The sequence below is a fragment of the Notamacropus eugenii genome, chromosome 2 (genome assembly GCF_028372415.1).
Source record: "Notamacropus eugenii isolate mMacEug1 chromosome 2, mMacEug1.pri_v2, whole genome shotgun sequence".
Classification (NCBI taxonomy): domain Eukaryota; kingdom Metazoa; phylum Chordata; class Mammalia; order Diprotodontia; family Macropodidae; genus Notamacropus; species Notamacropus eugenii.
In genome coordinates, this window is record NC_092873.1 from 512,892,176 (window position 1) to 512,905,891 (window position 13,716).

The following is a 13,716-nucleotide window of genomic DNA, read 5'->3' on the forward strand; positions in this document are numbered from 1 at the left end:
GCTCACACCCTAGGAAGTCATTCTGGGCTCCTCCCTATCTCTCACTCCCACATCCAAGCTATTGTCAAGACCCATCCATTTCACCTCCAGGATACACCCCTTCTTCCTCTAATACCTGTCCAGCATGGGTCCATATCAGCTCTCAGCTGAGCTACCACAACAGTCTGCTAGTGGGTCTGCCTGCTTCAAGTCTCTCTTTGCTCCAGTATATCCTCTATTCAGATATCAGTCATTTTCCCAAAGCTCAGATCTATCAGACCTCTCTGTCTCTATCCAATAAACTACAGTGACTCCCTATTGCCTCCAGAAACAAATACAAAATTCTTTCCTTGGCATTCAAAACCCTTCATAACCCAACCCTCTTCTGCCTTTGCAATCTTCCTACATCTTACTCTTCAAAATGTTCTCTTTTCCAGTGACACCCAATTCCTGGCTGTTCTACAAACAAGACACTCCATCTCTCTGCTCTGGGAATTTTCTCTGGGTCCCCAATTCATGGAATGTTCTCCCCTCCAACTAATGACTTCTCTGGCTTCCTTTAACTCCCAACTAAAATCCTCTTCAAGAAGCCTTCCCTCTTAGTTCCCCTGCCTTCTCTCTATTAATTATTTGTTATTTATCCTGTATGTAACTTTGCTTTGTATATATTTATTTGCATATCGTCTCCTCCCTTAAATTGTAAACACCTTGAGGGCAGGACCTGTCTTTTGCCCCTTTTTGTATCTCCAGCACTTAGCACATAGTAAGTAGCACATAGTAGATGTTTAATAAATGTTAATTCATTGATGAGTAAGAGTGAAGGGATGGAAATGACTCCAGAATTGAAAACCGGATTGACTGGAAGAATGGCGATGACTTTGGCAAAAATGGGGAAGTTAGGAGGAGTGGTTTTGGGGGAAAAGATATTAATTTTAGAACATGAGAATCCTCTGCATGGAGATGATGATTGAACTCTTGGGAAATAATGAAAGCCTCAAGACAAACAGCATGGAAACCAAAGCAGAGTTGTAGCATGTACCCACACAGAGAATGGAAAGTGGTTGGTGAGATGGAGTGAGGAGGAGCAGTCAGGTGGAAGAAGCCAGGGCCAGCTCAGTCACAAAATCCAAGTGGATCTAGGAGGGAATATCCTGCTTCTCTGTGTCCACAGAACATGTTTCCTCCTGTCCTCCTTAGGGTCAATCTATAAGCTCCTCAAGGACAAAGACTGTCATGTAATTTAATTTTGTGTTTATTAAGTGTCAACTAAGGGCCAAGCACTGTGCTCAGTGATGGAGAGAGAGAAAAACAAAGCATTCTCTTCTCTCAGAGAGCTTACATTCAACTGGGGAGGGGGAGGAGAATATAAGGTTTAATCAGATAAATAATGATGTGGAGAGGGGGCCCACTCTCCTCATCCCCAACAGCAACAACCACTGACTAACTGCCACCAATAGGCTTTTGTTCTTGTTTTTGTTTGTCCTTTGTTTCGAAGAAGACTGACGACAGTATGTCTTGACTTGCTCATTGGATTGAAATGAGGCACTGCACAGAGTCCTCAGCCTCACTCTCTGACAGAGTCACCCAAGTGCAGTGGCACAATAAAAGGCAAGCTGACTGGCAATAGCCCGGGATGCCATGACGCGTTGGTGTCTTCTCCACAGCACTAGCTTCAGACGCTTTCATGGCCCATTAAACAAATTGTTCTCATCCACCCATTCTTCCAGGAGAAGTCTTCATAGGTTGAGGTTGGACATTCCCCTAACTCACCAAAAGGTTTGAGGTTACCCTTAACCTGGTTTGACCCATCTGCCAAGATGGTTTTACTGGAGTGTGGCCGATGCACATGCTACAGTTTTTTGGAGCCACAGGGGAGAGTTGGGTGAATCAGGTGGATGACAAAGGTAGAAAGCAGCTCCTGGAAAGGGCTCAGTAAGCCCTCACAGCAGAAGTGCTAGTTCTCTTTGAACACTCCATACACCTCCACCAATAGGCAGATGGGTACAGGAGCCCTGGGAGTGGGGCATCCCCTGGGCCACTGGTCCTGTTTTCAGCCCAGCCAGCACAACCATCATCTGTGCAGGCTGCTTCTGTAAAGAAGGAACCAGTCATCCCTACCAACTACCACACATGGGATTTAGTTGAAGTAGCCAAGCACCCTGATGGAGAGATAAGAGGCAATTCAAATCACCCTTACCACCCTGAACATCATCTCCCCTGAGGCCCTGACAGAGATGATCAAGGACCCTGAACCCGAGAACCTTGGGATGAGCACTGCATCCAACCCAGTGCTCTCTGCCATCCTCCTGGGAAGGTGGGACAACGGTTCCTGCAGGCGCCATTGAAGACCCAGAGAGGAAAGTTCTCATCACCAAATCCTTGGCACAGTCAATTGGTTCAACATCAGAAACTGCTGTCATTTTATGGGTGGAAAAGACATCAAAGAAGCATTAACGACTACATGGCCCCTTTCCCCTGAGGACTGTGGGACCTTCCAATCTGTTTTGCAGCTGAAACCTTCCTCATGTGTTGTCTCCCCCATCAGAATGTAAGCTCTGACTCAGGAACCGTCTGCCTTTTTGTCTCCCCAGCACTTACCACAGTGCTTTGAACATAGTAATGTTTAATAAATGTTTCATTCATTCAAATAAGTACCAAAGTCCAGCACAGTAGATGCTTAATAAATGTGGGCTGAATGTAGAGCCAGAGGCAGGCCCCGAGAGCATTGGAAAGGACCTCAAAGAAGTTGTTTTCAGAGGGATGGACATCAGCAAGAATTCCACAGGAGTCAGAGGGTGGAGGCAGGGTGTGGGAAATCAAATCGATAGCTTTTAACCTGTGAGCCCCTTACCTGTGTGACCTTGGGGGGAATGACAAAGAGAGGAACCAAGCTAAGGAGGTGCTTATGGAGAATCCCATTCCAGAAGTCCTTATAGTGATGAGCAGGGAAGTCTATCATCCACCTGGTGCTGGGTCGGAGTGACTGAGTGGGAAAGGGGAGATTTCTCTTGTCTCAGCTCCTGGCTGAACATCCGTGGTCACCCCTAGTGTTGACTGGATCGCAGCCATCTTGCCTGTTCCTCTCTGTTCACTTCTCAGGGCCCTGGTTACTAATTATGGAATCCCAGAATTCAAGTGCTGGGGAACTTCAGCATCAGTCTAGTCTAACCTAGAAATAATGGTAATAGCAATACCAATGATCATAATAATAACGAGTGTGTGTGTGTGTAGATGTATAGATGGCTTTTAGATTCGCAAAGAGCTTCACAAGTGGGATCTCCTTTGATGCTCCCAACAAGCCAAGACTTAGATGCCTTTCCTCACTCTCTTGGGTATCAGTGCCCTGCTGATCCTTCCCAGTGTGACACTTCCAGCACAAAGGTCCTTCCCCCTTACAGAGAAAAGCACTGTTGGCTCCCCCTCTCCCTATTTGGCTGTTATTTCCCAAGGAGAAGGGCCCCAATTTCTGCTTTGATCCTCTTTTTGTTCCACAATAGTAACACACACACTAACACACACACTCACACACACACATGCACATGTACACACACACACACACATGCACACACACGCACACTCACACGCACACACACACACACACACACTCATTTTTATTGTCTTTAGCTTCCCCACCAGTGTTAGCTCAAACTGAACTTTGGATCACCTGCCACCATTTTTACAGGATTGGGCCATACATACTCTTCTGCTCCTCTTTCACCAGGGCTTGCTCTCATTTTCTGCACATTTCCTTTTCAAATTCAAGTTGCTTGGGCATTCCCCCTTTCTTTCTACCTCTGCTTTGGGGTGTCTGAGATGGAGAAGAGGGGAATGGGCCTCCCTTATCTTCTGGCACCTGATATTTGTCCATATAGGGGTGTGGATTTGTATATACACAAATCAATCCAGCAATTCTTTCTCCATTTCCTTGGTCACTCCCATTCATTAAATCCCTGGATCCAGTGCTTCTGCCCAGGTAATTAATATATAAAGCTCTTAATCAGATTAAAGATAATAAAAGTGGAAATAGTACACATAGATCCAGGATGTAGATTCAGTCCACATCTGGACCCAACCCCACCCAAAGGCAGAGAGACACCACTGCCTGAAGCTGATCAAAGACACATCTCTGGTGTCTGTTGGAAAAAAGAAAGAGAAAGAATTATCACTCACACAAAGCACTGACTGGATATTAGACCTCTTGGTTGTCTCTCTAAGGACAACCTCAGTTCTAATCTCAAGGCTTCTCATTGGCTTTCCCACCTCCACCCCCAGAACCATGCCCCAATCCCCCACAGTGCCTGGACAAAGTGAGTGCTTATTAATAAGTGCATCTTACCTAGGATCGCTAGATCCTGGACCTCCAGAACTGAAATAGGGTATGGATCAATACTCCCTACACTACAACCTTCCACATACAATTTGCTTGTCATAAATTTAACCCTGGCAGTCAGTCAACAAGCATTGATTAGTATACCTGGCATTGTATTAAGCGCTGGGGATACAAAAAAAGGTACAAACATAGTGCCTACCCTCAAAAGGGGAAAGGTGGGTTTGGACACCATTCACTCCCCCCATGAGTTTTTCCCTTCCCTTACTAAATTTATCGTCACTATAATCTACAGCCTCTGGGCAAGTGTGCCCCATGCATGCCTGTCATGTGTCACATATCTATCTACATATATATTTCCTCTCTTCTCTTTCTAAACTATCTACATCTAATCTACAAAGAGAGGAGAGAGAGAGAGAGAGAGAGAGAGAGAGAGAGATGATTGTATTAGTGAAGGGACTGCCAGTTTTGAGGGATTCCTCAGCTGGTCTAGCAACCTGTTATCTTTGTCTTTCTGGAAGACACCTATGAACCAAGACTTACTGCTGATTTGCCTTGTAGGAGTGCGCTGGTAAAGGTTTAACAACCAGCTCTGGGGTAGGGGGTCATCTACATATACACTTTTAAGTTTAATTGGTGTTATTAACATTTTCTCTGTCACTCTTTAAAGTCTAGACTCAAGACAATCAACAAAACAATACATCAAGCCCAAATTTGTAGCATTTGCCAGTTTCTGAGGGTAGGTCACTCAGTGGATAAAGTATTAGGCCTAGAGTCAAGGAGGCCTGAGTTCAAATCTGGCATGATATTTACTGGCTGTGTGACCCTGGGCAAGTCACTTAACCTCTGTTTGCCTTGATCCGCTGGAGAAGGAAGTGACAAACCACTCCAGTATCTTTACCATGAAAACCCCATGGACAGCATTGTTGTGCTATGGCATACAGGGTCGTGTAGAGTTGGACACAACTAAACAACAACCACAACAAGAAATGTAAATGCCCACACTGAGAATTGTGTTCCCACCAGCCCCCGGCATAGGACTTTCCACATATTCTCCCAACAGCTAAATGTCATCAGCTTTTTCTTGGTTCTCAGTTTCTCACCCTGGTTGGACTTGGGCAGCTTTTGGACCTGCTCCCCAGGTCCCACCAGCTTCAAGAGTCTCTCCTCCCTTTGGTCCTTAGGGATTTCTATCCTGGTTCTGCTACATGCCTTTTCAGGTTCTTTTTCTGGATCTAATAATAACAATAGTCATTATTATTGCATTTATATAGTCTTTATCATTTGCAGAACACCTGATTTATGTTTTCTCACTCAAGGTAGATGCTGTTATCACCCCCATTTTCCAGATGAGGAAACTGAGGCTGAAGGAGGTTGTGTACTTTGCAGTATCTGAAGTTAGGTCTTCCTGACTCGAAGTCCAGCCTTCTACCCCACTATACCCTTGCACCTCTGTCCTGAGTCCTCTTCCCTTGCATCCTAGACTGCTTTCCTTGTCCATCTCATTGCTCCAAAGGGTTCAAGGAGCATCTTTATACAAATGACTCCCAAATTTATAAATTCAACTCTAATGTCTCTCCTGAATTCTAATCTCTCATCTGCACATTTCCATCTGGACGTCCCATAAGCATCTCAAGCTCAATGTATCCAAATCGAAACTTATAATTTCTCCTCTAAAACCATCGCTCTTCCCACTTCCTCTTTTTTTCTGTCAAGGGAACCACCAATCTCTTAGTCACCCAAGTTTATTACCCAACCCTGAGTTTACTCCTGATTCTTTCTCTCCCTTACTGCCATATCCATTCAGTTACCAAGACCACCAGTTGGTGGTTCTACTTCCATGACACTTCTCCTATCTGCTCCCTTTTCTCTCATTCTGATTTGGGGACTCTTCACCTGTTGTCTGGACTATTTCCATAAATTTCTAATTGGTCTCTTTGTTTCCAGTTTTGTCTCCTCTCCAAATGATCTTCCACACTTAACAGTCACCCCTGCTTGTGTTCCTAGTTGCCAAAATCGTTTTCCTAAGGCACGGATATAACCGTGTCATTCCTCTGCTCAAAAGCTTTGGTGATTCTCAGGTACCTCAAGGTTCAAATACAAATTCATTAGCCTGGCTAAAAGGCTTCCACAATCTGACTCCTGCCTACATTCCTTGCCTTATTTCTTTTTCTCCTTCTCCTTCTCCTTCGCCTTCTTCTCCTTCTTCTCCTCCTTCTCCTTCTCCTTCTTTTTCTTCTTCTTCTTCTTCTTCTTCTTCTTCTTCTTCTTCTCCTCCTCCTCCTCCTCCTCCTTCTCTTCCTCCTCCTCCTCCTCCTCCTCCTTCTTCTTCTCCTTCTTCCCAAACTGGACTATTTGTCATTCCCTCAACTCAATATGCCATCTCCTTCCTCCACACATTTGTATAAGCCATCTTCCATGCTAGGAATACATTGTCTCCTCATTTTCACCTTTCAGAATCTCTATCTTCTTTTGAGGCTTAGATCCTCTCTGATGTTTTCCCTGATGCTCCAAATTGTTAGTGCTTTTTCTCCCTCCTCAAGTTACTTTGTTTTATTCATGTTTTATCTCTCTCCCTCTGCCCCATTCATATTTACTTATTCATTCAACAAGCTTTTATTAAACTCTGACTTTTCATTAGGCACTTGTTCAAGGCACTGGAAGATACAAAGACAAACCTTATTATCTTTGTCTTCAAGAAAGTTACATTTTGTTAAGGGAGAGAAAATGGATATAGTTATAATCAAAATGTAGATAAAGTAAATCAGTACTCTGTAACTTCTACCTTTTGTTATGGTTTGAGAAAAACCAACTTTTTGCCTCACACAGAACAAATTTTATCTCATCCACCAAAAGTCCTTTCAAAGATTTCAACAGAGCAACCAAGTCTCCCCAAAGTCCCATCTTTGCCAGGGAAAACAAAATGAGACTATAATGGCTCTCCTGTTTATTCAGGTGATCCTCATATGTGTTATGGTACCTGAGAGAAAAACTCAGAGATGGTCACTAGTCAACAGACTTTTTTACTTGAAATACAAAGGAGATGGAGAGAGAGAGAGAGAGAGAGAGCAAGGGGAGGGGGGAGAGAGAGAGAGAGAGAGAGAGAGAGAGAGAGAGAGGGAGAGAGAGAGAGAAAGAGAGAGAGGGAGAGAGGGAGAGAGGGAGAGAGAGATCTAGGTACAAACTCAGATTCTGGCATTTACTCATTTCAGTTGTGTCCAACTCTTCGTGATTCCATTGGGCTTTTCTTGGCAAAGATGCTGGAGTGGTTTGCTTTTTACTTCTCCAGCTCAATTTAAGATGAGGAAACTGAGGCAAACAGGGTAAAGTGACTTGCCCAGGATCACATAGCTATTAATTGTTTGAGGCCAGATTTGAACTTAGATTTTCCTGACTCCAGGCTCAGCACTCTTATCAACTGTGCAACCTAGCTGCCTAAACAGATTCTTTTATGCAGAAAAGCAACAAAATCAAAGAAAATGCTTATTATATGCTAATTAGCTATATCCACAAGATACAGGAGGAATTCATGGCAGTACAGAAAAGCAAATCCACAATTAATAAGCATCTGCTTTGAAGAAACAAACATTTGTTTAAGCAGGACACAGGACTTAAAGAGCTTTTCACAGGTTAAGCATCCTTAGGGTTAGAGGCAGCTAGGTAGTGAAGTGAATAGGGCACTGGGCTTGGAGGCAGGAAGTCCTGAGTTCAAATCCAGTCTAAGAAACATTCTAGCTGTATGACCTCGGGCAAGTCACTTAACTTCTGTTTGCCACTGAAGAAAAATACATTCCAGTATTTTTGCCAAGAAAACTCCATGCACAGAGGTACAGGAGGTCACAGAGAGTCAGATGGGACTGGACAGCAGCCTCAAATTGTTAGGGTTTATTTATTTGGTTTTTTTTTTCCAGCCCACTTCTGCAGTCCTGCAATTGCTTGAAACCAAAATGGGAGTTGCTTAGGTTCAGAGGAGTTCAACGCCATTTCATATGAAATCTTTCAGAGTCCCTCTCCATGCTGATCCCCCTCTTCTGGGTGTGTTCCAATTTGTTAATAGTGTTCCCAGCATTGATTATCCAGAACTGAACACGACATCCAAGCTGAGATCTAAGCAGAGTAGGGTACAGCAGGCCCCCCCTAGAATCTCCTTCTTTACCTCCTAAATTCTAATAATTAGGCCCATGATCATATATGTTTTTTGCCTCCCACATCACATTGCTTAATCAAGTGGAACTTGTAGCCCACTAAAGCCTGCAGATCATCTTTCAGGAACTACAGACTAGCAATGCTTCCTTTCCCTAGCCACTCATTGCAATAGGATGTAGACTTCTGGAGGTCAGGGACTTTCAGTTTATTTTGCTAGTGGCAACAAATGAAGTTCTTACTCTTGCCTGGTTCTGCTGAGCTCAGGGTTCTAACTGAGGTTTTTGAACTGACCCTGAATCAACCCTCATCAATAATTAGCCATCATCAGAGTCGTGTCAAAGGGTCAACAAATCTCCAGCCAACACACACACACACACACACACACACACACACACACACACACACAGGATATTTGACTCAAGGCCACAGAACTTCAGGATGGGAAGGGACATCATCAGATCTTCTTAAAGATGACCAATGTGTGTGTGTATGGGGAGACCTCACCATCTCTGGAGGCAGCCCATGCCACTCTGGAACAGTTCTAACTGGAAGTTTTTCCAGACATTAAGTCTCAAACTAGCTTTCTCCCATCATGCGTTTCAGCCCTTCAGATACTTGAAAATAGCTAGCATGCTCCTGAGTCTTCTTCAAGCTAAACAAGGTAAGTTCTTCAGTTTGAAAAGGCTATAAGCCAAGACCAAAGTGGAGGGAGTGTTGGTGCATGATTTTCTGTTTGCAGATGATTGTGCACTCAATGCAGCCTCTGAAGCTGAGATGCAACAAAGTATGGATCAATTCTCTGCTGCCTGTGCTCATTTTGGCCTAATAATTAACACCAAGAAAACACAGGTGCTCCATCAGCCACCACCACACCATCCATACATGGAACCGTTGGTTACAGCAAATGGAGAAGTTTTGAATGCTGTGGAGAAGTTCACTTACCTTGGTAGTGTACTTTCCAGGGACGTACACATTGACAATGAGGTTGATGCATGCATTGCCAGAGCTAGCCCAGTGTTTGGGAGGCTCTGAAGAAAGGTTTGGGAGGGAAGAGGTATTAGACTGACTAACAAACTGAAGGTCTACAGAGTCATTGTGCTGACCTCATTGTTGTATGCCTGTGAAAGTCTACCAGCACCATGCCAGGAAACAGAATCGCTTCCATTTGAACTGTCTTAGGAAGATTCTGAGGATCACCTGGCAGGATAAGGTACCAGACACTGAAGTCCTTGCTCAGACTGAACTGCCAAGCATGCAAACTACGCTTCAGAGAGCGCAACTCTGATGGGTTAGGCACATTGTTCGAATGCAAAATGTGTCCTTGCCAAAAAGACTATTTAATGGAGAATTCGCATGGGGCAGGCGATCACATGGTGGTCAGAAGAAATGATACAAGGATATTCTCAAGGTCTCTCTCGAGAACTTTGGATTTGACTGCGTAACATGGGAGACACTGGTCAGCATGGGGTGCCCACATAAGAAAGGGTGCTGTGCTCTATGAGTAAAGCTGATTTGAGACAGCACAAAGTAAATATAGGATGTGCACATTTGGAGTATCCACCCCAAATATTCACACAGACTCTGTGCCCAACCTGTGGTAGAGCATTCCGAGATCGTATTGGACTGATCAGCCACAGTCGGACACAGTGAAACTTCACTTAATCATGGTGATGTCATTTTGGTCCTCTTTGGAAACAAAGGACAACAACCAAACAACCTTGTCCTTTCATCCCATTCTGATATGAGAATAACCATCCCAGCTGCCCTCCCCTGGATACTCTCCAATTTATAATATGGCAATTTAAGTATTGCAAAGTGTTTTCAATTACATTATCTCATTTGATCCTCACATCAACCCTGAGAGGTAAGTGGTATTATCATTTCCATTTTATAGATGAGGAAATTGGGGCAGACAGAGGATGAGTGACTTGCCCAGGGCCATACAGCTTAGTAGTGAATGTTTCAGGTAGGATTTGAACTCAGGGGTTTTTGACTTCAAGGCCACCACTCTAGACACCAAACCACTTAGCTGCCCCTAAGTTCTCAACATCCTTCCCAAGATGTAGGAAAACGGAGCATAATGTTCTAGGTGCAATCTAACAAGGGCAAAGCACTGGAGAACTATCCCTGCCCTCATTCTGGGCATTCTGTGTCTGTGGTCAAATGAGAGAATATTTGTAAAGTGCTTTGCACAGTGCTTGGCACATACCAGGTATTCCCTTCCTCTGCTCTCCCCTTCCTTATGATAGAGTTAGCTTGTGTGGTTGCCAGAACCTAATGTTGATTTATGTCAAGCTTAAAGTCCACTCAGACCCTCAGCTCTATTTCTGACAAACAGCTGTCCAGCAGAAGGGAGCAAGCTTTCATGTCTTTCTTTACTTTGAAGGAAATCCCTTTTTAATTCAAGGATAAAATACACCCTCCTCTGCAGCATTTATATACCTTCACTTTCTGGATTCAGTCTTCTTTTCCAGGCTTATTCCAAACTACAGTACTGCCCTGTGTATATTCTATATTCCAGTGAGACTGACCTACTCCTATTCCATGATTTTCCCACCTCTGGGATTTTGTGAAGGTGGTTCCCCCATGCCTGCAATGTTCTGTCTCCTTATTGCTACCTTTTAGAATCCTTGGCTTTTTTCAAAGGTCACCTCAGGTGTCACTTTCTACTATGAATCCTTTTTGCTTTGTCCCAGAGGGGTAGGAGCCCTGGATGGAAGTTACATAAAAGCCCAAATTTAGGCTTGAGAGCAGGGAAAATTCCCAACAATTAGAATTGTCCCAAAGTAGAATTGGCTGCCTCAAGAAGGTGGTAGTTTCCACTCCTTAGAGATATTCAAATAGAGACTGGGGGTGATCACTTCATAGTGCATATAGCACTAGGTCTGGAGTCAGGAAGACCTCAGTCGAGAGCCAGCCTGAGACACTCACTTAACTGTGTGACTTTGGGCAAATCACTTAACCTCTTTTTGCCTCAGTTTTCTTATCTGGAAAATGGGGGTAATAATAGCACCTACCGTTTGGGGATTTTTTGAGGATCAAATGAGATAATTGAAGAGTGCTTAGTAGCACAGTAGCAGCACATAGTAGGTGATCTACGGATGTTAGCAATTATTATTATTATCAGGTGCTGGGTATGTTATAATGAAAATTGCTGTGGACTAGAAGGTCACTGAGGTCCTTTCCAGCTCAAAAATTCTGTTATTCTGAGTTTCTGGTTCAGTGGCATGGCCTTGGAGAACTGTTTCCCTTGTCCTTAATTGGGCTAAAGGTTACATTAAAGATTGGTTTGGTAAGTACAGTTGGGGGCAGATATTTTCCGTTTGGGGGGCCACCTGATATTAGGACACAAGGAAGGGGAGTTGAGCACAAAGAAAAGGAATATACTTGGCTGTAGGGGCCTGGCTGAAGTGCTCTCTTTCCTTCTAGTTAATGGAATCCCAGAATTGAACATAATATACCAGATGTGGCATAACCAGGGCAGAGAATCAGAGAACTATGCCCATCCTACTTCTGGGCACCATGTGGCTACCATGGGTTCTCTGCCCTGAAGACCTTCGAGAAAACGTTCAATGGCAATTGACTCAGCAAGCGTTTGTTAGGTGCCCAGTATGTGGGATTTCTTTTCAGTATGAGTTCAGGTGGGTGGTGGTGCTCCTTCTGAGCCTTCCCTGTAGTTATAAGTGTTCTGTCCTTTTGGTAGCTAGACGGTGTTGTGGTTGGAGTTCAAGGCTGGAATGCCGCTAGGCAAGAGGAAAACTGAACTTGGCTTCTGGGTCTAGCTTTTGGATCCTCAAATTTATTTGCATGACAGACCCGAAGCCTTTTGGACGCTCTTAAGGAAAAAAAAAACACAAGCAACTTTGTGAGATTTCTTTGGCCCATCTTCTCTGAAATAGAGCTTGGGGGCCCGGGGTCCTCTTAAAAAAAACAAAAAACAAGCCGGGAATGACGGGAACCTCTGACTCTAAGTCAGAAGGAGGTTTCTGGGTGACTCAGCCCCTAGTGCACATCTATAAGTGGGCATGACATTGTGGGCTGTAGCAGGTATCGGGGCACAAGGAGGGAGAGGCGGTCAGACTGCTTAGAGAGAGAGAGAGGAGAGAGAGAAGAGCGGTGGGGCACCGCAGAGGGACGCACTGGCGGCTGGAACTTAGACTGGGCATGGGAGGGAGGGCGGACAGAGTCCTGCACCTTGGGGTGCTGAAGCCAGAATACTAGCGGGGGGACTAAGTGCCCTTTGCGAAAGCTGTGGATGGGGGGATCCTGGAGGGTAAGTGGCAGGCGCAGGCCCCCGGAGACTGCAAGCGCCTGGAGCGGAGGCCCGTTCGCTAGGAGTCTGTGACCCCGCAGCGCTGACTCCAGCGCCCGGGGGCCAGCTGATTGACAGCTGAGTCTGGGGGCGCGGCTCCTTTAAGGGCGGTGCTGGGGGGCGGGGCGTCCCTCCCGCGTCTGCGCAGTGGGGGGGGCGGCGGCGGCGGCGGCGGCGGCGGCGGCGGGTTCACTTCCAGGTTCCGCCGAGGAGGCTGAGGAGGCCGGGCCGGGCCGGGGCAGGGGCCGCCCCCCCGCGGAGCCGCCGCCGCCGCCTGGAGCCTCCCGCGGGACCGCGACCAGCGTGGGCCCTGAGGACGAGGAGGAGGACGAGGCGAGGCGAGGCCGGCGCAGCCATGGTGAGGAGCCCCCCGGCCGAGGCGGGGGGCGGCGGGGGCGGAGCGGCGGGGACCCGGCGGGCGGGCGGGCCAACCGACCCCGAGCCCCCCGAGGGGCCGACCCCGACCCTGCCCCCCGCCCCCTAGGTGCCCCCTCCCCCCGCGCCCCTCCCTCAGGGTGCCCGGCTTTTCCCGAGCATCCTCGGGCCGGGCAGGAGCCGGACCCGGGGCGGGGTGCAGCTGCAGTGGCGCGGGGACCCCCAGGAGGGGGCAGGAGGGGGCTGGCCCCGCAGCCGGGGCCCTGGGTTCCAGTCCCGGCCCCTCCGTGACCTTGGGCCAGACGAGGCGCCTGCCCGGGCCTCGGTCCCTGGGCCGCGATCTGTGGGTGAATGCCCAGCCTGGGGGGCCCCCGCAGCCCCCTCCTCCACCTCAGTTTCCCGGGATCCCAGAGGCCATCTTAGCCCTACCCCTCGTCCCAACTGACCACGCAGGAGGTGCCAGGGTAGGGGTAATGGGGCGCAGCCCTGCCCGGCCCCCAGGGGCACCCCAAGCTGTAGAGGAGGCGCAGCCTGGGCGGTGCAAGGCGCCCGGGGCAGAGGGGGAAGCAGGGAGAGC

General features: G+C 46.9%; 1 protein-coding gene across 3 annotated transcripts in view; it reads left to right on the plus strand.

Moving 5' to 3' along the window:
- Positions 1-8,208: 8,208 nt before the first annotated feature.
- The window catches only part of ZYG11B (zyg-11 family member B, cell cycle regulator), a 63,936-nt gene continuing 58,428 nt past the window's right edge, over positions 8,209-13,716 (plus strand). Inside the window, exon 1 of one of the 3 annotated variants that reach the window (XM_072649479.1) lies at positions 8,209-9,113. Coding sequence is in view for 2 of the 3 variants with exons in the window: in XM_072649477.1 (XP_072505578.1) it covers positions 13,120-13,122 (3 nt within the window). In the remaining variant the exon portion in view is untranslated. Of the gene's footprint in view, positions 9,114-12,961; positions 13,123-13,716 lie in introns of those variants that run through there. The other 2 variants (XM_072649477.1, XM_072649478.1) reach the window with 2 other exon arrangements.